This window comes from Rhinolophus hipposideros (genome assembly GCF_964194185.1).
Source record: "Rhinolophus hipposideros genome assembly, chromosome: 23".
NCBI classification, from domain to species: Eukaryota; Metazoa; Chordata; class Mammalia; order Chiroptera; family Rhinolophidae; genus Rhinolophus; species Rhinolophus hipposideros.
Genome location: NC_138069.1, coordinates 13,222,202 through 13,248,261, shown reverse-complemented (window position 1 = coordinate 13,248,261; position 26,060 = coordinate 13,222,202). Strand labels below are relative to the sequence as shown.

Sequence of the window (26,060 nt, the reverse complement as noted above, 5' to 3'; positions counted from 1 at the left end):
CCAAGGATGAAGGAGTTTTGAGGGTGAGAAGCCTTGAGGGGATAGATCTTTTGGATGACCCTGATGACATGAATAACATCATGATGATGATGATGATGATGATGAAGCTAAAATAGCTATTGTGTGAAAGCGGCTCTACGCCACGAGCTTTACCTCCGTCATCTCACCTAGTATATATCCCAAAGATGTCAGTGGTAGTATTCCTATTTTCCAGAGGGAGACATGGAAGCTCAGAGAGGTGAGGTGACTCGTCTGAGTTCATGCAGCTGGGACTCACACCCAGACCTGTTTGAGCCTCTTGGGAAGAGCAGAGGCCTGCAGGGTGGAGACCTCCAGCCTCCAGCCCTTTTAGATGCAGCCTGCAGATGTGGCTTTTCGCTACAGTGAAGAAGAGAGGTCACTCAGTGACCCTTCTGCCCTCTGGTCCTGCTGCAGTTAACCAGTTGGGCGGGAAAGAAAAACAGTCTGTGCCCTGCTCCCTTCGTCTTTCTTTTCAGGAAACGTTTCCTGGTGCCTCCTTGTTGTATTGATTTCATTCATTTCAACACACATCTACAAGGACTTCCCCAGCAGCTGGGGAAATGACAGCTTGTTACATAATCAGAGCATTTGGTTAGGACCCAGAAAACATTAGTCACGTCTCAGCTTCACTTTGAATTATCCTGGTAACCTTGGACAAACCATGTGATATCTCTGAGTCTCAGTTTCTTCATCCATCAAACGAAGCTAATGCTGGCAGAAACACTGTGACTGTCCTTGCTCAGTGTCTGCCCCGAGGTGGAGGCTGGTAGGGGGAAGATGAGCCCTTGGCACCTTGTAACCTTGGGGGTGGCTTATTCTGTCCCTTACGAAGAAACCTTGTGGTTGGGCAGAGTGGATCGAGGGAGAAAAATGGTGGGGAGGAGCAGAGGGAAGGAGCCAGGAAGAGCTTGGGGGTCATCAGCTGTCGGGGAGCAGGTTAATGCAGGGCCCTTCTTAGTGGGGACAGGGGAGGAGTGCCAGATGGGCACTCCTGAGCTGAACACTGGATGAGCATTTGTAATTTCATTTGCCTTAAATGTTACAGCCCTGCAAGTAGGGATTATAACCAGACTCAGCTAGTATGTGGCAGAACTGGGACCCAGCTGAGATCTGACTGCGAAGCCCGTGCCCCCAGCCCTGAATGGCACTGCCTGGTGGGAACAGGAAGGGAAAGGTTTTACGTTGGGTCCAATAACAGTGAGGTGCGATTTCCCACCCATCCGATTGGCAAAACTTGTAAGAACCAAGCATGTGTACCTTGGAGGTTTATTGTGAGGATCGAATGAGCTAATGGCTGCAAAGCTCTCCTTTCAGTAACTATTGTCTTCGTCATTTCTGTCATTGCCATCATCGTTGGGCATTCTCGGTCGTAATGGTTGCGCAGGAGTGGAGTTGGCCATTTTCTTCCACATGGGCGTGAAGCTGGCTTTCCCTTTCTTTGTCCCTTGTGAATGAGAAGGCTCTTGCTCCCCAGCGTAGAGAGCACAGCTGTTCTTAGGGTTCACCAGGACATTGCCCTCTTCCTCTAAAGCCATGTCCTCCCAGCCCTCTCTGTCTGTAGCCTCCTCCCTCCTTTGAATGGGAAAGTCGAGAGAGGAGGGCCAGCTGGCAGCTTTATACCCCTTACAGATGGTGAGGGGGGTCATTTCACTGGAACTGAGCTTCTTGCTTGGGGAAATGTCACGTCCTGGTCTTGCCTCTCAAATGCCTCAAAACTGTGGTTCGTAATGGCCCTAAATTTAAACCTTGGTTTTTCCTTTCTGTATGACTCAGGCACTCTGGGCACAGTCTCAGGAGTGGAGTGCAGGCTCCATCACAGCTGCAGCTTCCTGGGTCGGCATGTGGTGGAGGGCGGGGTTGGCAGAGGGGGACGAGCCCTTAGCCCATTGCAAGCACTGGGCTGAGCCCGAACCATCCCTCTGGCTAATCCTCACCGCTCTGGGAGGCAGGTGCCATGAGCATCCCCATTTCACAGAGGCAGAAACTGAGCTTCAGAGGGTGAAGTGCCTGGCTCTAGGTCGTAGAATGAGCGAGCAGGAGGTGGGATTTGATCTGGCTTTGCCTGTCTTCACAACCTTCATTCTCCATACCATTGCCTTACCCCTGATCCTAGTAGGATTCTCTTTGTGGTACCGTTTATTCCTGTTACACTAGAGGGATAGAAGCCTGGCAAGCGTCCCCAAGATGAAGGCTGAAGGAATGTCATTGCTCATCCTCATCTCTTCCGTGGGTAGGCGTGGTGGGGGAGATGTGTTCCCAAGTGTATTCTGCGTGTCCCAGCTGTCACAGAGCCTGTGCTCTGTCTGTCCTTGTGCCAAGCATGGTATATACGTCATTTCATTTAACATTGATTTTTTTCTAGTCCAGGCAGACCTTATATTTCAGGTTTGTTTGCAGACCTGCAGTAAAGTGAGTATCACAGTAAAGCAAGTTGTAATCTTTTTGCTTGTTATGGGTCATGACTTCAGTGTGTTAAAAAATGCAACATCTTTGAAGCGCAATCATGTGAAATGCAATAAAATGAGGTATGCCTGTATCTAGCTCCCTTCTCTACGATGTAAACCCCAACAGCCTTGCCTGCTTCGTTCACTGCGATATCCCTAGCAGCTAGAACACTGCTTGGCACATAGTAGGTACTCAACAAATATTAGCTGAATAAATGGAGTACAACAGCCCGTTGAGACAGGTGTTGTTATTTCCCCCATTTTACAGATTGGGAAACAAAGGCACAGGAGGGGGAATTACTTTTCCCAGAGCTAGGAGGTCAGAGCCAAGGAGGATTTGCACCCAGCTCAGTTGATTCTAGAGCTTCTGCTCTCACTGCTCTGCTATTCTGGGAAGTCAGCAGTACAGTTCCCGAGGATTTGAGTGGCTGATATATTGGCTTCCCTGGGAGCTTCCCAAGTAGCATCTTCCTAATGCAGCAAAGGAAAGGAGATAATTGATGAGCTTAATTATCTGTGGCAATGACATGATGAGGGGTGCCACAACGTGAGTGCTCGTTATTACTCTGCAGCCCAGAAGTCCCTGACACGGGAGGGAGCGTGCACACGACAGCGAGCACCGTGAGACGAGAGCTTTACCATTACGTTCATGGGCATCCCCCCACCAGAGCTTGGTGTTATGGTGTTTGAAAAATCACTCGACTGTAGGAAACACAAATTATGTTAGATGGAGAGCAGCTAGCTTCCTGGAGATCACAGTTGGCCTCCGTTAATGAATTTTGGCCTGATTAACACAGATTCTGGAGTGACATCAAAATATGCAAGTAGAAACTTGGTAGGGGTGGGAGGAGACTAGTTTGAACTTTCTCACTTTGAAATCAAGGGAAGGAGAGTCTTGTGTGAGGCTTGGAGCTGAGGGCTGACTGTGTAATGAGCTCTTAAATCTTTGCAGCTGCACCATTTTGCTCAGACCTTTGTAGACTGAGGCTCAGCCCAGACTCAGGGGGCTTTCCTCGCCCTGTTCCATGCCCAAGGACATGGCACAAGGTGCAAATCTCAGACTGACTGACCTTGAAAATCTGCACCAACTGCTTCTCTTTTGTCCCAATGCCGCCGTACCTAGATAACTGTCATGCTTCCTCATCTAAACCCATCATAGTCTCTAGTCTTCACAAGGACTTCTAGTGGCTTCTTGTCCCCAAATGCCCATCTCCTTACACCTGGCTCCCTACTCCTGCCCCTCCTCTCTGGACCCATGCCAATTGCTTACCCCTTTGATCTATTTATATAACCATTTGGTTGGGATCTTGGCATCTCATCAAAAGACTGAGCTTTTCGCACGTGCTGGACATGTCTTTTGGAAGTGCTCCCTTTGTCCCCAGGGCTGAGCTCCTGGTTTCAGATCTGCTTTTTTTCTGTCCATCTCCAAAAGTTACCCAGGTACCTACATCCCAACATCAGTGCCTACACCTCCCATGGCCTTGAAAGTTTGCCTGTGTCAAGTCATGGGGCCTCAGTGTCACTGGGGCCCTAGTTTTAGCCTCAAGAAAATGTACAAAAGGAGAGAGGGTCCCCACGAATGACGAGACATAGACATTTCTGGCTAGAGGATGAGCAGTGGCAACCATCAGCCCGCACTTGCCTCACGGGGCAGAATGATTACAAGCCTTGCGGAGCACCTGGTGTAGCTGGCTCACCTTTTATCGGGTTCTAGAAGAAATGAGATGAGACCTATTTGGGGGGAAACTGTGGAATCAAAAGGAAGGAAAAATGACAGACTTTGTCCAGCCCCCATCAGTTTCACAGCCTACCTCCATCAGAGAATGAACTTTTGCAAGGGCATTTTATTACTTAAATGTGTTTTTCACAGAGGTGATGCCAAGCAAAGAAAATCCTCTTTGAGTTATATGGCTTTTTCGTTCAGCACTACAGGGTCTTTCATCTCTAAGCAGTAAAATCAGGCAGTAATTCAAAGTTTAAGTTACTGTTTCAATTTTTAAAAAATCACCTTAATCTTGTTGCATTTGGTCAAAAATCTGCTTTGGCAATTTTGACCCCCTTTATCTATAGCTTCATTTTTGCCAGCTCTTACGAATATGTGCAGGCTTTATTCAGAAAGGCATTTGGGGTTTATTTTCTAGAGAAAGTAGAGGAGAGAGAGGAAGAAATTGGGCTGACACACAGACATAAAGTGAAGCTGAACGGCTGGCAATGGTTATCTTGTGTCAGGCCGTGGTGAGATGTTAATGGTTTTTTTTGACCTTGTGAAGTGTTAGCTTTGGAAAAGAGTTGGTGGAGATGCTTGGCTGGCATCTGTTTTCTCATTTTTCAGAATGTCAGGGGCTGCTGGGGATCAACATGGACTCTATCACTCTAGAAATCTACTGCTACCCTTTCTCTGTGTGCGCCTTCTCCCCCTTATCTGTGACGTCTGTGTATTTAAGGGAAGGCGGGGCGGAGTTATGCAGGGCTCTCAGAGAGGTCACCACTTCAGAAAGCAAGAATCTGGAGCTTGTCTCCACAGCCTGTTAGTAATGACAAAGAAATGCAGACAAATGAGGAAAGAGACCCGAGATGCCCCTCAGAGAAGCTTTGGAACAGGAGGCAGCCAGCCCTCCTGCTGAGGGGATCAGAGAAGAGAGGTGGCTTCACCATTGTGTGAGCTGCAAATGATTAAGTTCCTGGGGAGCCTACATCCTTAGGAGTTAAGAACTAGGAGAAAATTGTCACCCCAATACACTTTAATTAAAAAAGAAGAACCAGGAGAAAATTAGTCGGAAGCCATAGAAGAGGTCTTTGCTAGGCTGCTTCCTAGACATTATGAATTTGATATACACTTCTGCTTGCTCTGCCCTTCCTTTTCATTAGTGATGTGGTCATCCCACCCCCACTATTTAGGGGCTATGAAGTGCTCTCTCTGCTGTAGCCACTTAGAATGTCTTTGGTTTTCTTCCCTCATTTCTCCAAGAAACTCATTCTTTCTTTGGTGACATGTCTGACAGGGCTTCCAGGGGCTTGTTTTAAATCTCATTAATTTATTCTTTCATTGAACAAATAAGGGTCCCTACTATGTGCTGGGCACTGTTCTAGGTGCCTGAGACACATCAGTGAATGTAAAGACCAAGAGCCGTGCCCACGTGGAGCCCACGTTCCAGTGGCATCATGACTGTGGCCCTACTAGACACCTGGAAAGATAACCACCTCTCTGCCTTTCCAGATGCAGAATGAGGTAACCTTAAGGGCATGTGACCTTGGCCCAGTTCTTGGAGAATACCCCAGTTTGTGTGACCTGGCTTTCTTTTAAGACAGTAGTTCCTCGGGCACCATGGGTTGACCCGGAGGGACCATTGTGTGAACTTGGTAAACACCTTGACGTGGGACCATATAGCTCACCTCTTAAGAACACAGGCTTTAGAGTCAGATAGCCTGGGTTGGAATCCTGGCTCTGCAACTTAGAGCTGGCTTCCACTGGGCAAACATTTCTGAGCCCGAATTTCTTCATATGTAAGATAGCTGTCACAGTAGTTCCTATGGAGTAGAGGCTGGGGTCAAAATTAAAGACGAAAGTGTAGGTAAACCTTTTAGCACAATGCCTGGTTCCATGACAACTAATTGTAGTGAACAATTACATGTACATATTATTAAGACTTAATAAGCCATTTCTACCAGCACCGTGGAGGGTACAAATATCCTTCGTGTTAGCAGCTTTACTCTGAAGGACACACAGGTGTACTACACAAAAGCCCTGACGTCCCGCGGCTCAGTTATAAGGGGAGAGGAACATTAGGGAACAAGAGCAAAGCAGAGGAGCCTGCAAGGGGCTGTGTGGGTGGAGAAGTGTTGGTTGGAAATGTGCCTGGAGCCAGGGCGGTCTCAGGAGCAGCAGTGGTCAGAGAGTGTCCCAGAGGAGTGTGGCCTGAGTGGGGAGGCTTGGAATAGGAACAGAAAAAGGCTTTTAGGTGAGCAGAACATCAGAGTGAAGCAAGAGGGCAGAGGCCAGCTGTGCAAGGATTGGGGCAATGCAGTAGAGAAGACCAATCCAGACCAGAGGGGAGGGGCCTCAGAGGGGTGAGGCCGCAGAAACGAGGACTTGAGTTTTAATTGGGCAGTGAGAAAAATGTGAGCATTGGGGACCTTTGGTCTGACTTCCCAAGGAGCAGGGAGAATCACGTTGGTTCTAAGCTTTGCGTCTGGTAGACTGTGAACCAAGCTGCCATTCACGAGACCAGGGGGTGTTGAAGCCTGGAGTTGTATAGTGAGAGACAACGTCGTTGGGCAGCTTGACTGGAGATGAGGACCCCTGAGCCATGTGCTCTTGCTCACCAGGCAGCCCGATAGGTGGGGTTACCATCCATCCATTCATCTGCCTAAGCCTCCATTTGTCAATCAACATTTATTTAGTGCCTGCTATCTTTTAGATGCTTTACTAGGCACTGGGGCCAAACAAGTGAATGAAAACATCGCGTGTGTGGAGCTCCTAGGAGAGACAGGTTGGGGTTGAGGTGGGCACAGGTGCTCAGAACCCTCAGGGACACCTACCACAGGCTCAGGGGCGGGGGTGGGGGCTGCAGACAGAGCAAGGTGTCGAGAAGGAGGGGGCCAAGGCGGAGCATGTGTCATTGATTGGGAGTCTGCACTCTGGAGCAGAGTGGGTATGTGTTTAGGAGAGAAGCAAAGGATGAGGGCAGAGGGATACATGGGCCATAAATCACCAGGGGTCTTTTTTGCTGGGCTCAAAAGCTTTACTTTTCATCTGAGGATGGCAGGGAACAAGCAATGGGTGTAAACTGGGGTGGAGTATCCCACACAGATTTGCATTTTACAGAGATGGCACTGGTGTGGAGAGGCTGTTGGAGGAAGGGAAGAATGAAGGCAGGGTTGGGAGGGCTGGAGGAGGGAACTAAGATGCATTGTCTGCTATGTGCCAGGAATGCTGCCAGGCACTAAGGATCCCTCCCTTATCCATTGCGGTCTCCTGACAGCTGCAGGGGGCGGGGGCATTATCTTCATTTAGTGATAAGGAAAGGGAAGCTTGGGCAGGGTGTCAGGGTGTGCAGATCGCTCAGATTCTCGCCTCTTCTGAACCTTGGAGCTCTGAGTGTCAGATAGCCTTCTAGGTTTGCAATGAGGGAGGCAGAAAAGAGCCTGGGCAGAAAGCTTCTCTCCTTCCATCATCACAGCTGGAGAGGTGAGAGTCGTGATACAAATTAGGTGTCCCCTTCCTTCGCCTGCTACCTTCTGTGTATCCTGTCTGTGGGGGGCACTGCCCCAGCCATGTGGGGGATGGGCCGGGGAAGAGATGGCTTCCAGTGGGCGAGGCCCTCCAAAGAAGCCGGGATAGATAGCTGGAGAGACAGGCATCCCAAGGGCATTTATAGCAGCGGAGACATGTTCATTTTAAGCAGATGCCAGCACTTCGGAACATTCTCTTCCTTTCTTCTGGAGCTGCCTGAGCCCACACACCCAGGCTGGGCGAGAGACTGTGAAGGAGACCCCTACCCCCTCCCCACCTGCCTCTGGCACCTCCTGGAGCCTCTACCGGAGGGCTTCTGCCTTTTCTTACTCTTGCAGCACCTCCTCCATTCTCTTCCTTGTATTTCTTCTCACTTTTCTTCCCTCCTTTCCTTCTGCCCTGCCTCCTCTACTGCTTCCTTTCCTTCCTCTCTCTTTCCGTCATTCTTGTGTTCTTTCCTTACCTTTTCCCTCCTCATCTGTAAAATGGGAGTGGCAGTCCCTAGCCTCCTAGAGTTGCTGGGAAGAAAACTAATTAATTTCAGCAAGCCCTTTCTACCTACTTTTGAGATGCAGGGCTAATGTCTGGCCCTGGTGGGCGTGAGCATGGACAGCATCCAGTTCTTGCTCTCAGTGAGCTTACCACCAGATGGGAGTCAAGTTCAGATGCCTGACGTCCTTTGTGAGGCCCTGGCTGGGCCACTCTGGACTATCAGCCCTTGAAAATGCTTTGTTCAGCAGAGTACCATTGTACTTGACAGTTACTCTGTTAGCCAGGAATAGCTACAGGCCCTTACGCCTCCGGAGGTGGTCAGGCCGGGTACGATCAGCTTCTGGAACACAAAAGGAAGGTGTGCAGGCCCACATCTTCTTAGCCAGTCTATTGGCTGATCAGCTTGACTTCTGTAAGTGATCTTAGCTAACTGCAACAATTTAAAGCACCCTTTGAATAACATCTTTATCACTAGTGCAGTTGACAAGTGCGGGTTTCATTTGGCACAGTTTAGGGAGACGTGGCCAGCCGACTTCATGTCCCCAGTGCAGCTCAGCTCAGTGACAGCCTCCAGCAGGGGACTTCCTTCCTCTCTCCATCTCCCCTTCCTCTCTGTCCTCTGCCTCTTCGTTCAGCCATCCAGGGATGCCAGGAAACGCTTTGCCAGACCCCTTGCTATTTAGGAGTCTGTGAGTCCCCACACACAGCAGTGGAACAGGGAGAAGTTGAATGATGGACATTCAGAATAAGACCTGCCATTTACTGTCCTTGTGTCCTTGAGGCAGTCATTTGCTTTCTTGAGATTTTCGCTTCTTAATCTGGAAAAAGGAACTTGCCAACACCAGTTCTCACCTAGTATTGTATAAGGGATATCCCGTACGTACACTGACATGTATCAAGTACTAGCTGTGTGCTGGGGTCTAGACAAAGATGCGTGTTTCCTTCAGGAGGCGGCTGTGTGGGCAGGCAAGTGCAGTGCAGTGTGGTGAGTGAGTGAGAGTGGCACTGGGCACAGAGGCAGGAAACCCCCGAGGCCTGCCTGGAGGGGGAACGAACTGGGCAAGAAAGGGGGAAGGTCTGAATCTCCTGTTCTCACACTCAGGTGTCCTTGAAGTGGCCTGACCTGAGACAAGGTGCCTGTCTTCTTCCAGGCTCAGTTTCCCCAGATGCAACATGAGGACCTTTGCAAGACCTGGAATGCTGCCGTTCAGGGAGCCTCTGTGTAGCTTCCTCATTGCAGTATTGTTTGTTTACATCAATTAAGAGACTTTGTGCTTCGGGGAAACCTCAATCATTTGTCTTAACAAATCCGCGTGGGAGGCCTGCTCTGTACAGTTCTAGGCCAGGTCCTGCAGACCTTGTAAACAAGATCTCAGTGTCCTCCAAGAGCTCGCCCTTTAGTGGGGAGGCCCAGGAGGGAAAGTTATTGCAGTGGGGGGGACGGGGTGGGGAGGTGGGGGCATGGAGAGCTGTAGATGGAGCCGTTCAGGAGAGCAAATAGGAGTGGTTTCTGGGTAGAATTTTCCTAGCACCCCCGGGCAAAGCAAGTTACATTTGTTTTCCCCTAGCTATTGATTATTAAACATGGAAGAGTTTAAAGACTAATGTGATGAATACTTATATACCCATTACCAAGATTCGGCAGTTGTTATATTGTGCAACGTTTGCACTCGCTCTCCTCCCCCCCATCTGTATGCACATACACGCTTATTCCCCTGAACCATTTAGAAATCATTTGCAGTCATTGGGACCCCTCATCCCAAGAAAAGAAAACAGACATTCTCCTCTGCAGCCCCCTTAGCAGGTATTATTATACCTACGAGGACAATAATTGAATATGACCTAATATACAGTCCATGTTAAAATCACAACAGTTTTTCCCAGAGGGTATTTTATAGCTGTGTGTAATGATTATTTTTCAAGATCCAGTCAAATCTCACCCAGTGCATTCATTTCACCTATTTAATTTCTTCTAATCTAGAATAATGACCCCCTCGTCCCAGGGTTTTTTGTTTATTTTTGAGAGTTCAGGCAGTTATCTCATAAAATGTCCTCAGTTTTGGATTTGTTTCCTAATGAATAGATTCAGGTTAGTCCTTTTTGGCATAGGTACTATTGTGTGTCCGTTTTGTATGCACATCAGAAGGGAAATATATGTATATTTGCAAATGTACATTTTCCTCTTTTAATAACTAGGTGTTATGTGGGGGGACACTTGCAGACTGTGTTAATGTCCTGTTCCCCACTAACTTTCACCCAATATTTTTAGTAAACATCAAATGACTCAGTTATTACATGGCAAGTTGCAAAATGATGATTTTCTAACTTTAGGCTTCCTTCTAAATTTATTTAACTGGCATTCTTCTATAAAAAAGAGCTTTTCCTGCTTTACATTTTTAGCAACTTGGTTTTAAAGTTTAAGGTTCTGCCTTCTTTGGAACTCTTAACTCAGAAAAGTGCGTGTGTGCATGTGTGTGTGTTGTGTGTTTGAGAGAGAGAGAGAGAGAAAGAGAAAGAGAGAGAGAGAGAGAGAGAGAGAGAGAGAGAGATTGAGAGATTGAGAGAGAGAGAGAGAGAGAGAGAGAGATTGAGAGAGAGAGCGAGAGAGAACAAGAACTAAAGACTGAGTCACACCCACTTCTTGAGAAGGCCAGCCCTCAGTAGTTCACCCGAGATGGCCCCTTCCTTTCTCCTGCCTGTTCGCTCCACTCCAGCCACACTAGCTTCCTTGCTGTCTCTCACGTACAGCCAGCATCTTTCACCTCAGGACCTTTGCACATACCTTTGCCTGGAACCCCCTTTCCCAGGTAGCTACATGGCTCACTTTATTCTGTCCTCTCACATCTCTCTCAGAGATGTCCTCATCTTGCCAGAGATGTCCTGATCACCCCTATAATATACCATTTGCACCCCGTCATTCTGTCTCTTACGCACTCCTATGTGCTTCTCCCCAGCCCCTGCCAGCACCCACCATAGAAACAGCATGAGAAAGGACCTTTGTTCTGTTGTTGGCTCATATCATAGCCTAGAACAAGGCTAAAGGCATGTTTGGCAAAGCTCTGAATGAGCCCAAAGCTTTGCTCCTCAGGGCTCCTTCCTGATGACCACTGAGCTGCTCACGGCCTGGGCAGAGATGGACGGCTGTTCTTGTATCCGCCTGGCATATTATGTGCAGCCACTCACTTCGCGCCCAATTATTAAAGCCAGCATAACCTCGAGATTATTCTCCCTCCTTTGCCATGATTTTAGGGGAATAAAAACAAATCAGAATCCATCAACTGTGAACACAGTTGTCAACTGTGAACTGTCAACAGTCTGGTTTAAAATAGATGATAGGTTGATGAAAAACAGTGGAGGAAGTCATTTAAATAACATGTTAAAAAATAATACCCAACGCACGCAAAACAAAGTGAAGAGTGTGGAGAAGTAGAGAATTGTCCTCAGTGGAGACTTGCGTGAGCAGTGAACCAGACAGGGGTTATTAGTTTTGCGTTACAAATCATAGAGGAGAAAGATTTACTGGTCATATGCAGGAGAACATTCACTCATTCCGACGTGTTGGCGTGTTGTACAAAAGGAAAGATTGGTTGGAAATCTGCTGGCACATTTATTTTTAAGTAGGTCAACGTTCTGAATATTTTTGCCCATTTGTGAAATCTTTGGCTCTCTCCATCTTCTCTGTTTCTGTGATGACTGGGAAAGGCATTTTTGTCCAGCAGGTCAAGGGGTCTAGAAGCTTCCGGGCTTTGTATTTATATTTAACTTGTGTTTTGTATTTATATTTATACGTGTGTGTGTGTGTGTGTGTGTATTTGAAATGGGTTCCAGTACAATGTTTAAAGGTCCCTCACTAATTTCCTACTTTCTTGGCTCTCCTCCTTTAAGTAGTTATGGCTAATTATTTATTTGACTGCTTTATCATAAAATCAATATAAAGGCTTGCATTTTTCATATTTCCTCTTTTCTGGGCATTGGTCACAATTGATATAATTTGGCCAAGTTCTTTATGTCTAACTGCTCAATATCCCGAGGCTGCTGTTCCATGTTATTTACTTTCTTTCCAGGAGAACTGAGCCATCTTGGCACAAAGCTCTGTGCTTTATAAACTAAAGACAAGGAGTTTCCATTCCTTGGAGACTCTTTTAAAAAACCTGGATGGAAGGTATATTAGTTTGCTAGGGCTGCTGTGAAAAAGCACCACAAACTTGGGGTTTTAAACAACAGAGATTTATTGTTTGCCAGTCCTGGAGGTAGAAGGCTGAAATCAAAGTGGGCAGGGTTGGTTCCTTCTGAGGCTGTAAGGGAGAATCTGCCTCCTGCCTCTCGGCTAGTTTCTGGTAGTCCCTCGTCTTCCTCCCATGTGTCTTCACACTGGCATCTTCCCTCTGTGTCAAAATTTCCCCTTCTTATAAGCATGCCCATCATGTTGGAATAGGACCCATCCTAACGAGCTCATTTTAACTTGATTATCTCTGTACAAACCCTATTTCTAAAGAAGCCACACTGAAATACTAGGAGTTAGAACTCTAAAATATCTTTTATGAGAGATATAATTCAACAATTACACAAGGTGCAAAGCTTTCTCCAGAAGGAGAGTGGGGGCCAGAACAGGAGTGGTTTCTCTCCGTTGAGGCCCACTTCCGGTGTGGACCAGGGCGAGGCCGGCTCTCCTCCCCACTTAGCAGTGACCATCTGATGGGACTGCGTTTATTGCTGTGTGTCCCTTTCCCCTTCCGATGGAGGAGCGCTGGGGCGTGCCTTTTGCTTGGGCTATATGTGAGTTTTGAGGCATTGACTGGCTCTCCACTCCAAATCCAAGACATTCATTTATACTTGTTTCCTCCTCTCCTCCCCCCCCCAAAAGGGAGGAGTTAGGGTGTCCCTTTATCAGTTCCCAAGAATGTCATTTTGTAGTTTGTTTTCTGCTTTTCCACCTCTGGGGTGCAGACTCTCAGAAGTAGGCTCGCAATACACCCTCTGTAACCTAGAGCTCCACAGACTCTGTTCTGACACAAGTCACCGAAGCTGGGCGGGCAGGCTGACGGCCTGGAGCCTCAAGACCTGCAGGGCAGGTGGGGAGGAGGTGGACGATACTATCTGAGCAAGTCCTTACTGCAAAGAAATCACCGTCCAGAATTTTGCCAGTTTTTCCACTCCTGCTTTGAGCATATTGTAACAGAGAAGGTGTGGGGATTCTGAACCCTTGTCATTTGGGGGAACCAGGGATGGCCTTGTGGTGTTGGGGGGGCACTTATTTCCCCCTCCTCACATCTCTCTAGGAGAATCCTTTCACTTTCCTATTCTCTGTTCCCCACTACCTCTTTCCCAAGGGAGGCTGCGTGTGTCCGGATGGTGGGAGCCTCATGCCTCTAGGGTCAGTTACATACTCCCCGTCAGGAGCAGAATCTCTGCATTGGGAAGATAACATGGGCCGCCTCTTGTTCCCTTGGCATCCCCGTACTCAAGGGGCAGCATGCCCACCTCGGGTTTTCGGAATCTGTGTGTACACAGACCAGGGCACACTTTTGCAAAGTCCAGCCAGTTCTGTGCATTCTCCCCTTCTGTGATCCACAGGTAAGAGGCCAGGGCTTTCCTGGGCCTCTGTTCTTCAGACCTACAAGTTGGGAGGGGACGCTGGAGGTGTGTACTTGGGGTGAAGGTCCTGGTCACCCTGCACAGCCCCGTGCAGCAAGAAGCCGTGTGCTCGGAGAGGAATCTGGCCTCTCTGGGTAAATCTGGTGCGCTGATCACCTCTGGGCTTCTATATCTGTTATACTGTGGCAGGAACCCAGGGGAGAGGGGATGGGGTAAGAGACTGGGTGGGACTTAGAGAAGCGCTGCAGGAGGGAAGGTGCATGCGATGTCTGAGTTTCAGGGTGCCTCTGCCCAGCGATGGGCAGAGTGCTGAATGTGAAGGTCAAGAGGAGGGCTCAGGAGCAGATGATGGTCAGGTACATACCTGTGTGCCCTGTCCCATTCCTAGAGATTCCCACGCAGGCTCTCCCTTACTCCTCCCTGGGAGGGGTGCTTGTAGCTTGGTCATCTCCTCTGTAAAAACCTATAAACTTTGTTTTGTATTTTATCATAAAGCGTTTGACACATACACATACATGTATGTGTTATTCATACATGTTGCCAAACCTAGTGACCAAACCAAAGCCTCAGACCCACCCTGCGAAACATACCACTCGCAGTTTTCACAGTGCTTCTATGGGCTGACATTGTCCTCCTGCCCCCCTTCCCCAAGGTAACCCCTACCTTGATGGTGTTTGTCACACACCCCGTTTTCAAGTGGCTTTTACCACACATCTATGTAGCTCTCCCTAGCATGTTTTGAGCATTATACAAAACATAATTACAGCCCTTGAGCTTCATTTAAATGCCACATATTGTCCTAGAAGACAAAAAGCGGATCTGTGCCCTTGAAACATGGAGTTTCATTGGAGCAGATAAATCTTGTTTTCTCTGGTGGCATCTTTCTGAGTCAGGAAGGAGGCCCAGCTGTCTCCACAGATTGCGACAGTGGCAGTTCAGGCGATGGGGCACTGGGGCCAGCCAAGGAAGCAGAATTACTAGAACGATAGTCCACAGGGGCTCCTAGGGAAGGACCCCCAGACAACCGGTATCCTGGGCATCCAGGAAGCAGATGGACTAACTCGAACTCCAGGGAAAGACGGAGGTGAGCAGGGAGGCTCTAAGGCCAAGTGCTGCATGTGAAGTTCAGGGAGAGGGCTCAGGAGCAGATGACAGGCAGGGATGGCTCACCACGCACAGCTCAGGTACTGAGCTCCAGCACCTGCACTCTTGTGCAGCCCCGTTGGTAGCTCCTGGTGGCCGCAACGGAGGTTTAGAGCAGCAAAGGGAACCCACCACTGTTCCTTCTGCATTTATCATTCAGCAGCTATTTCCTGAACACCTACTATGTGCCAGGGGTGTCCGTGTGTCATATCATGCTAGAGATAAGACAGTGACTGAGACCTTTTCCAGCTGGTAAGTACTTCACGATCTTGCAGGAAGTCAGTTGTTCTGTCAGTCAGCTTTTGCTCAGTTGTGCTATGGTGATAAATGGTCCCCAAACATCGGTGGCTTACAAGAGCAAACAGCCATTCCTTGTGCATGTTGCATGTTAGCTTTAGCTCTGTTCCATGTCCTCTGCCTTCTGGGTCCCAGGCAGAAGGAGCAGCCTTTATCTGGCACATGGCATTTTCACGGTAGAGGGAAGAGCAATCTAGGCGATGAAACCAAGCAGTGGTTCTTAAAACATCAGACCTGGTTGCGTCACTCCTGCTCACAGTCCACTGGCTAGAGCAAGTCATGTGGCCACCAGGACTGATGTCACTGGGGAGAGGAAGTCCACTTTCCCACAGGACGGTGCTGTGCTGTGAGACACACAGGGCAGTGAGCAACGTGTAGATTACTCTTTCAGGGGGGCTGGAGAAAGTTGGGGAAAATATTACAGCCTATCACAGATAGAAACAGGCAGTTACAGTAGCAGTATGATAAAGCTTTATGGTAAGTAAGTGTAATCAACTTTGACTTTACAAAATAAATTTTTATATAAAAATATAGTTTCCCCTAAATTAGCTTTAAGGGATTCCGTTGACCAAATAGTTTGAGAACTGCTAGTCTGAAACCGAGGATTGTTCCAGAAAGCTGATCCAGGGGAGAAGAAGGAAGTAGGGCTGGCCCTGGGCACCTGCACACACGCTCCGCTACTGGAAACAAAGCTTCTTATAGTGGTGACCCACCTGCCACCTTCCAGCGCTCCTCTTGGCTTATCTTCTGTCCGTTTGACTGTCTGCAGGCCTGTCCATAGTGGCAGGACTCTTTCGTGCTCCATCCCTACATAGACACATAGCCTGCCTCCCCTCACAGTCACGTCCATGTGCCTTTAGAAGAACACCCTGTTTTTTGCTTCCTCCTTAAGTCAGTTGATGTTTGAGGCCTGAGCCACGGCTTCCTTCCATACAGCCATGGACACCTCCTGCTACCACACCAGGCACATACGAGACACCTAACAAATATGTACAAAAGGGAGTTTTGCATGAAGAGGAAGCCAGCACCCTGCAGACCCCTCTGTTGCTCTCTCTCCACAAGGGTAGGCAGCGGCTGTGTGGGTGACAGTGGAGTTACACCAGAGTGACTCCAGCACATAGAGAACTGAGTGGAAAGCACACTTTGCCTTAGTTTGTAATTGGTATGGAGACTGAATAGCTCTTCCTCTCACAACAAGCCACTGTTCCTCTGCATTCACGTGTGCTGCTTTGCAAATGCCTTTTCCAAAGATATGCATTAGTGTTTTCCAAGGGTGAGGGCTGTATCTCCTCTTTTCTGTCTTTTAAAAGATTCCCCTTGGCACCTGATAAGGGCTGCACACACAGGGGGTAAAATTTGCCTATCTCCCCTTTCTTTGAAGCTCCGCCTGCCAGATACAAACACAGTCCCGGACTTGTGGGCCTTTGCAGAAAACTGATTACACACAGGCCTTGATCTTGAGAATTTTACAGTAAAGGAGTGAGCTCTCAGGCAACTCAGATCCAGGCCAATAGCAACAGAGAGGACAGTGCAGCTGTCTGTTCTCTCCAGCCCACCCACAAACTCACCCACGTGACAGAAACAGTGCAGTGGGGCCATGAGGTGCTTACTCCTGGTGTCAGACCGGCTGTGAATCCTGGCCCCACCCCTGTGAGCGGCATGATCGTTTACACATTATTTGACCTCTCTGAATCTGTTTCTTATCCCCTGATGTAGGAATAATAAAAAGCCTCTTAATTGTTGTGGCTTTTTGCGCCTGTAAATAACATCCTTCTTTCTTGCGTGTGTTCTGAATCAGTTGAGACTTAAGAGTAAAGAGCTGGCAGAAAGGGGCCCAAATACTACCACTGCTACTGAGAAAGGGTTGACAAGAGGACAGGTGGCTTTGGGCTTCCATGGTGAATGGAGAATTAGGCAGACACTTCTGGGAGTCACAGGCTGCCTAAAAAGCCACAGGTGTCTTCCAGGGAGGGGGAAGACTGTGCAAACTTAGGTTTAGGGGGTTGAAGCAAAAGCACTCAGTCCTCACTTGTTCCCAAAGGGCAGCACGGTGGATGATTACGCTTCTCCCCAGGAAGAGCCTGTGAGCAAGAGAGGGACGAGGGGGTGCTCTGCTGGCAGACCTTTCCTACCGTGTTTCCCCGAAGAGAAGGCCTGGCCAGACCATCAGCTCTACTGCGACTTTTGGAGACATTAATATAAGACCCGGTCTTATTTTAATATAATATAAGACTGGGTATAATATAATATAATTAATGTAATATAACATAATATAATATACTGGGTCTTATATTAATGTTTGCTCCAAAAGGCTCATTAGAGCTGCTGGTCTGGCTAGGTCTTATTTTCGGGGAAACACGGTAGGTGGGAACAAGGAAACTGGAGAAGCAGCCTCCCGCTGTGAGGTCAGGGTTCTTTGTGCGGCCTGTGGGATTCCAAGATGTCCTTTCAGACTAATACTTTTATTAACAGTTCCAGCTGAGTTGCCAGTTATTCAAGTCAGCCTCGCAGGGCTTCTGCTGTGCTTTTAGACATTATCCTATGCATTCGGAAAAACATAAAAAGCCATTTCTTATTTAGTGTTCTGTAATCCAGACTTTCAACTGAGATGAACCCCTCTGTTTTCTGTCTTTGCTCCTGTGGGCCAAACGGTGGTTAGAGGGGCACGAGCTGTTTCCTGAGGCCTGTCCTGTCTCTCTTTTGCAGTGCAAGATGGAGTTCCATGCTTGTTCTACTGGCAAAAGCCTCACCACCCTCTGCGATGGGCCCTGTCCATGTCTCCCGGAGCCTGAGCCACCAAAGCACAAGGCAGAAAAGAATGGTGAGTGGGGACCGCAGGAGACTCCCCGAAGGAGGGATAGGTGGTATGAAGAGCTGGTATGGCTAAGTTGTGCCCAGATGCTGGCAGCGTGGCATACCTCAGAGCCAGGCTGGGGAGAGGGGCTTACATGGCACATACTGCAGCTTGTTTATGGACTGCCTTCAGCTACCATTAAAAAGGCAAAGGAGAGCCTAGAGTCTTTGAAATTAATTCTGTTAGATCAAGATATGCACTAGGTCCTTTGAGAGGTCAAATTGGCTATGGTGTGGGAAGGTCAGGTGTTTTCCGCATCTAAGACCAGGGCCTGCCCTGGGGTACATCTTGGTCTGCCTTGAACTCTAATCTCTAAATCCTTTGAACTTCTCAAGGCCAAATTTCAAAACAGAGACTGCAGAGATGTCATAATGGTGGAGAGTACCAATCCCCCCAAAGGCATTTCCTTATTTATACATTCTGCTTGGAATACAGCACAGAGCCAAAGGACACATGAATGGAGACTACCTCCCCGGGGGCAGCTGTTTCACCTCCATGGCAGAGAAGGGCAGGATGGTTGAGCTTATTTGTATGTTTTCATGGTGGAGAAACTTATGTCATCCCACTAGTCTCAGTTCCTTTTTGAGGCTTCCCTAATGAGACCCACGATAGAAGTTTGCATTTTCCTTCTGTGGAGCTGGGCTTTTTCAGTTGTGACTGGCTAGTCCACGAACAACATTGCACGTCTCTGTGAGTGCGTGTATGCACACACGTCTTCTGTTTGTAACAGGAAAAGGAATAGCGTTTGTTTATCCACTTGCCTCTTTTTAAGTTGTATTGTGTTTTCTAGGGCACACAGATGCTGTTCCAGTCTAAATGTGTGCATGGTAGTCACTGTGGAAAGCGTGTTAACGGGCTCTTTGGGACGTTTTACTCAGATGTGAAAGGATCTTGTAAACCATAAACCACTGCTGTGGTCACAGCTAATCTCCATAGAGTCCTCTTGATTACCAAAAAGCTCATCTCATTGCACTGTGACCTGATTCATTTCTATAGCTGCAGAAAAATTAACTAATAAGTCCCTTGGTGTACGGACAGAAGACTTAGAGCCCTGTGGTTGTTAAGCAACTAGAATCCAGACAATTAACTTCTGTGTGGAGATTTCTTAAGAATCTTCGTAGGAAGTTTTGATAGCCTCTATTCAGGTATATTGTTTATTGCTTTTATTTACGCTTCTATTCTGAGGCATGGAAACCAAACCAAGAGACTCATCTCCACCATGTTGCCTGTAGTATCTATAAATGGGGGTGAACACATTTCTCGTCAAGGGTGTCCAGCTCTGCTAAGGCTCCCTGACTTGCCATCTTAAGGTAATAGACCAGTTTTCTGGGAGAGCTTTGTGGTTCTGTGGCCCTTATTTCTTAGTGGTGGGCTTGTCATACCTGATTAAATGGATTCACCCTCAAATTCCAGACTGCACCATCCACATGGTCAATTATGTACTGGCAAAACTTAGAACCCGTTTTTCTTGGACCTACGCGAGTAACTGCATTGCCATTAAAAGTAAAGAGACTCAGAAAACAATGCTGTTCCTGAATTTGGAGAGCTCAGTGGGAGGAAGAATACTGCCTAAAAGGGTTTCATTTCAAATTGTTTGTAAAAGCAAAGACTACTAAGTTAACAGTGAGAGCAAGCTCAGGAAGGAAGAGAATGAAGCTCATCATATACCTCTCCGAAATGAGAGCAATAAAATATTATAACAACACTGTTCCAAAACAAATAATCCAAATTATATTTCCCTTATCAGTCCTTTCAGTTCTCTATAATCATTTTGTATTCCATTGGCTCTTGGGTCAAGTTTGCTTTTATGAAGTCGTCTGCCTCTGGAAGGAGTCCTGGAACTCCACACCTAGTCTCTAATACCATCTGGAATTTGTGTAAGAAATATCACTGTGGAAGCCTGTGAGAATGAATCTGTTGCTTGAAGTATGGCTCAGACTTGGTACAGTTCTTTCCCTGAGGCACTGAGACTGTCCATCTTGGTTAAAGACCCAATTTCTGGGCTGTGACTTAACAGTAGTGTTTTTATATAAGCATGAGGGGAAGCAGAAACTGTCTGGAGGATAAGGACATATTATGGGCAGTGAGAGCCCTGATAAATCCCTAGGGACGTTATGTGAAATGATTAAATTAATCACATTTTACCTGGACCAAATTAATCAAGGGAAGGCTGACCTTTTCCTTTGATTTGACAGTTCTTTCCATGCAGCTCTCACCATAGTTTGTGATGGGCAATGAGTACTGAGCTGAGGTTGTAGCACTTGGAAGGAGGAGGAAGGGATGGGTGGGAGAGGGAGGTCAGAGGTGAAATGAAAGGCAGCTCTCTTTTGGCCACTGAGCTGTGGGGGTGGAGAGAGGGGGAGGAGGGACCATGCCGTCCACCTCCCCTTACCTGCAGCTGCAGGCACTGGGAGTAGCAGTCTTTACCTTCCTGAGACACGCCTTGGCTCTGGACTGTGTCAGGAGCCATCTTGTTTCTGTGTCTCTTGCAGAAATGATGTTTCATATAGTCTCACAAATACAGGTATATCAAAATGTGGCGTTATTGTTGTTGTCGATATTTTCTTTTCTTAGCTGTTTTGAACCTTGGTTCTATTTGGAAATAAAAGCATTAAAGTAATCCCCTCCAGGTGCATTCTGTCACTTCAGGGTTTTATCTAAATTCTAGGAAGTAGGGGGTGAGTGGGGGCTTATGAGCTGTGATATTGGTGGGAAGTTGGCTCCTGGGGTTGTCTTTTTTTGGCATCTGCCTTTACAGAGTTCTTGCCATCTTCAGTTAGTTGGCCTGCAGTGTTCTTCCTCACTGCGTCCAATGAGAGATGTTTGGGATTCCAACCACGACTTCTGCCCACCATGTCCATTAAGGTCATCCTGAGTCCTCTCTCTTCTATGTCCTACTCTTCTGGGTATGCTAATCCTCACACAACCCCTCCCTGGCCCCCTTCAGGGCCACAGGAGACTTGAGGATGCCCTTCTGTGATCTCCTGGTGTCAGGAAAGATTGTAGCGAGGTTGTTATCTCAAGCTCTCTTTCCTGGGATCTGCCTGGCAGCCATTTCTAGTCTATGCAGAGGGTATTTTTATGAGGCTTGTCTCAAATTGGATTTCATATTGGTAGCAAAACTCAGGTCCTTTTTGCAGCTGGGGTTCTCCACCTGCCTGGGGTTTCACAAGTGCCTCTGCCCTACCCAGGAGCCAGAGTTGGATTGGAGACGGGGAGAACTGTGATGAGCAGAGACTTTCCTAAGGACTCACCTGCCTCTGCCTGTTCTCCTTCTCCAAATGTCACTTCTTATAGCCCCAACTTTGATCAATACTGGATGTGAGTATATCACAGGTGTAGGAGGGCAGGGTCTAACCCATTCTCTTTCCACTCTCTAGAGTGCTTTGCTTCTTCCAGCCTTTGGTATTTTGAATCACAACATACCCAGCTCTTGCAATTCAGACGTCTCTTGTCTCAGCTTTAAGTGTCAGGAACGTTTTGGGGAAGTCAAAGCCAAGTGGTTGATTTTTTTTCTTCTCCTTGTTTTTTCTAGCATCTTTTGATGTGGCCTCTGAAGGCATGGTAGATGGTGGGACCATCCCTTAATATCTCTGAATATTTCCTCTCACACTTCCAAATTACTTCACCACCTTGGACAAGTTACTTAATTGCTTTATCTCTCTTATCTCTATGACACCAGTCCAGCCTCGAGAGTATCGAGTAATGATTGCCCAAAAAAAGGAAAAAGAAAAAAAATATTGAAAAGAGGGAGATGAAATTGAAATCTAGTGTTAAGCCTGGGTTTCTGAACTTTGTCACACAGTTTTCTGTGTGACACAGTCTTCCGGGAAAGATCCTTCCCAGTTTCTCTTGGTATTTTCTAGTACCCAACAGCCAGCCCAGTCAGGAAGTCATTTCTTATATCAAACATTAACTCTTTAGCTCTCAGGTATTGCTGCTGCTTTTTCTTTAGTCCTCAGTGAATATTATGAGGAATGCCTGAAGTATTTATTTCCTGATTTATTTACAGTGGTTGAAAATCTAAGGGGAAAATAGAGATGTTTTACAATTAGAGTCTTTAAGATACATTTTTATGTATTTATTTTAAGATTTTTATTAAAATACAGCTAACATACAATATCATATTAGTTTCAGGTGTACACCAGTTAGTCAACATTTATATACCTAAAGAAGTAATAACCATGAGAAGTCCAGCAACCGTCTGACACCACCAGACCACGCTATCACAATAGTATTGACTATATTCCCTATACTGTATATTACATCTCCATGACTTGTTTGTTTTATACCTGGAAATCTGAACGTCTTATTTCCCTTTTAAACTAGCCAACACTTCTCCCTTTCCAAACCTGAGCCTGTCCCCACTCTGCCTGCCCTCCCTCTTTCGCAGAGACAAAACATGCCCCCTTGGCCTGGGCTTGGAAGCTTTGTCCATCTGGAGGAAGGGTTTGGTGCTCCCTCATTGCTGAGGTGAAAACTTTGCAGTTGTAGGATGTAGGACATCAGATCAGGAAAGACCTCACTTATCTTATTCCCTACGGTGTTGAGGGTACCCTTGTGTTGTTCTTACAAGGTGCCTCAGGTGTCCCCATCAGGACCAGGGGAGAGCCTCCAGCCTCCCCCCTAGTGACTCCATTTTTATGTCTTACCATGTTAGGTGACATCTCTAGGAAATGAATTTGACCATTAGTGATCCTTATTCAGTCCCCATTTACCAGAAGAGGAAACCGGAGACCCACTAAGAGAAGGAATATTGCCTGAGGTCAGACAGGGGGTTGTGGTGGAGCTGGGGCAGAGCCTGAGCCTCGGGACCCCCAGCCTTTGTTCCCTCTGTGTATACATCCTTAGATCATGGTCAGCAGAGTCTTCAGCCTGAAGATGGTAGAGGGTCTGCAGCTGAGTTTGGTGGTGGTTAGATATAATTTCTCCAGAGTCTGATGTCACTTGTCCAGATCTTAAAGTGTCAGTCATCAGGCAGAGAATGTTATTGTGTCCCCCACCAGCGATGTTTTGAATGACATTTGAGGAGGGAGTAAAACAGCACGATCTCTAAGGACAGTGCCCTCTTTGCTTCTGTTGGCACAGATTAGCTTTTGGAGAAAGGATATGGGTCGAGCAAGTGAACCTCAAATTCTGGAGAAAGCTTTGGAACTGTAACCCTTACTGGCCTCACATGTGCTGGGAGGTGGGGCAGAGTGGGGCCATGTTGGATCCAGGCAGGGGAGGAAATGGGGATGCAAGTCTTCCCAGCAGGACATGCTAAAGAGAAAATAACAACTTCCCTCCAGCTGAGCTATTTGGAACAGTAGAAAAATAATCTACGTTGACTTTCTTTTCTCAAATGGTGATTTCAACCTGAGGGCTAGCTTCTGGGAAAAAAAGTCTTGGGTTGACGGATGGTTGTCTAATTCCATTACTTATCACAAGTGGAGTTGGGGAAATGTGTTTAAATAGGAACAGGAGGTGGTGCCAAAGAGATGGGATAGAGTTCTTCCTAGCTGTGATGTGTCAATGGAAAAATCCTACAAGAATCCTGCTGCAGACGGCTGCCAGCAAAATGGAGATTTATCTTTGCATCCAGGAAAGAATAGTTTTTCTTTCTTGCCTATTGTATAACAAGGTGAAGGCCTCAGGCTTGCAGACTTGCAATGTAAAAGCAGTTTATATTAACCTTTCCGTACCCATTCAGCTTCATTCACTTATTATTCAGCACTACATTATAGTCAGAAATTAAACATAAAAAGGAACATTTAATTTTTAGGGCCTTGTTTTTCTAAATGTCACGACTTACAAAAAATAATAAAAGCTTTAGAATTAAACTGGCAACTGCATCAAAGAAGAGAAACTTACTGTCAGGATTCTTGAGGTAACCACTGACTTTGGCTTTGAACTCAGGTTCTTCTGCTTCTGTGAGTTCAACTCGGTGAAAGTAGGCCACAGATGGAAAGAAAGAGAAGGGTACACTGAGGCAGAGGGTGGCCATGGGCATAACTGGAGCCCAGAAAAGGGGATAGAGGTCTGTGCTAGAAATTAGTGTCTTTGATAGTTCACCCAAAGAGTACTCTCCTCTGCTATTTTTTTAATCGATAAATTAATACACATTCTAATATAAAATCTAAATATTAATGCAAAAGCTTCTCATCTTCCCAGGTCCACTTGCTCTTTGTTGCCTAAGCTTCCAATTATTTTTGATATACGTATACTCATGTACTTTTTAAACTTTGCTCATCCAAAATTAGAATCCTATTCTACGTAATGTTTCGCACTCTGCCTCTTTTGTATACCATACATGTGTTTTCATTTAAGTACACAGAGCTCTACCTGTGCGTCTGTGTCCCTCTAGCCAACGTGCACACACTGCTCCCTTGAACTCCAGACGTACGTATGTAATGACTGCTCAGTAGTTCTGTTTGGATGCCCAGAGGCATATCAAGCTTAACATGTCCAACATCAAACTCCTGGTCTTCCCCCTAAATCTGCTCCTTCCTTCCTCCTGCAGCATTTACCTGCTTAATGAATGGCAGCTTCATGTTTGATTTGCTGAAGTAAAAAAGAAAAGAAAAGAAAGAAAACCCTCTTTTTGTCACATGCCACATATAATCATGTTGAGTCTACTTTCAAATGGATTTTCAAACATATTCCCTTCTTCTCACCTCCACTGTTACCACCCTTGCGGTCCAAGACTTCTTCCTCTTTAACGCGAAGGGCTTTGCAATTGATCTCCTGGCCCCTACATTCTTATTTGAGCATCGATGGTAAACTAATTCTGTAAAATGTAAGTCAGACTGTGTAACCCCCTCTTCAGGGCATTCCGGTGACTTCCCACCTTGTGAAAAGGAAACACTAAAATCCTTTCAATGACCTGCAAGGCACAACGTGCTCTGGTCCCCTGGTATGTCTCTGTCCCCACCTTTGTTACTATACTGCTTGCTAACTCAGCTCTAGGCACACAGGCCTCCATGGGGTCCTTCAGATGCGTCGATCTGCCTCAGGACATTACACAAATGGTCCCCTCAGCCTGGACCACCTTCTTAGACATCTACGTAGGTCACTCCATCAGCCACCTCTTGAAATCTCCACACAGATGTGATGTCTCAGGAACCGCCCCCTCTGCCCATCCCAGTACTTCTATCCCCCTTCCCTCCTTTATTTTTCTCCATACCATTTTTCACCTTCTAATATATTTGATCATTTGTTTACCTATTGAGTTTATCATCTCTTACCTCGCTAGAATGAATGAGGTATTTGAGTCTGGATTCTGAATAATTATCTGTCAAAAATTGAAAGACTCTACCTCATTCTTGTTAAAGGATTGTCCGTTTTATAGATGAACCATAGTTTATAATGTTGAAAACAGCCAAAGAAAGAAAAAAATATGTATTACGTCAAGAGAGTCTGTATAAGGTGCTTAAGATACAGTGCACTTTGCTAAGCTGTTGATTATATATTTAGTTTTTCTAACAACCAAATCATGTCATCTCTATTGCTGAGGAGAAAATGTGGGGTTGGGAGCCTTCCAGTACCTTGCCTGAGACCACACAGCTAATAAATGACAGAGCAAGGTTTGAAGCCTTTCCTGGAAGTTGTGCTGTTACCTTCACATTCTGCTGTGACTGTCCATTGAAAGGGCAGGCTTCTTTTGGAAAAAGAAACACGCACCACACACACACACACACACACACACACACACACACACATTGTAAACTGATTTTTACCATGTTTTCAGGACTCACAGAATGCATTCCTTCCTGGGTATCACAGCCTATCTGATGGGGTTTTGCTGAAGTGAGAGAGTTCACGTCCTCACTCATTTTCTCCTCTTTCTTTCCGTAAGCACGCTTAGCTCTCTGAAGTTTATCAAGACACCGGCATGGTCTCATCGCTCCCCACCATGTTATGCTTCTTTGCTAGCCTCAAGTTTGCAACCTAGCTCCGTAAAGATAAAAACTCATTTGTAATCTGTCCTGACTTCGAGTGT

At 46.8% G+C, this 26,060-nt stretch overlaps 1 protein-coding gene across 1 annotated transcript in view; it reads left to right on the top strand.

The window, feature by feature from the left end:
- SPOCK1 (SPARC (osteonectin), cwcv and kazal like domains proteoglycan 1) overlaps positions 1-26,060 on the top strand; it is a 472,354-nt gene that overhangs the window by 366,108 nt on the left and 80,186 nt on the right. The window contains exon 6 of the mRNA XM_081035612.1: positions 17,932-18,046. Coding sequence (XP_080891738.1) covers positions 17,932-18,046 — 115 coding nt within the window. The remainder of the gene's footprint in view (positions 1-17,931; positions 18,047-26,060) is intronic.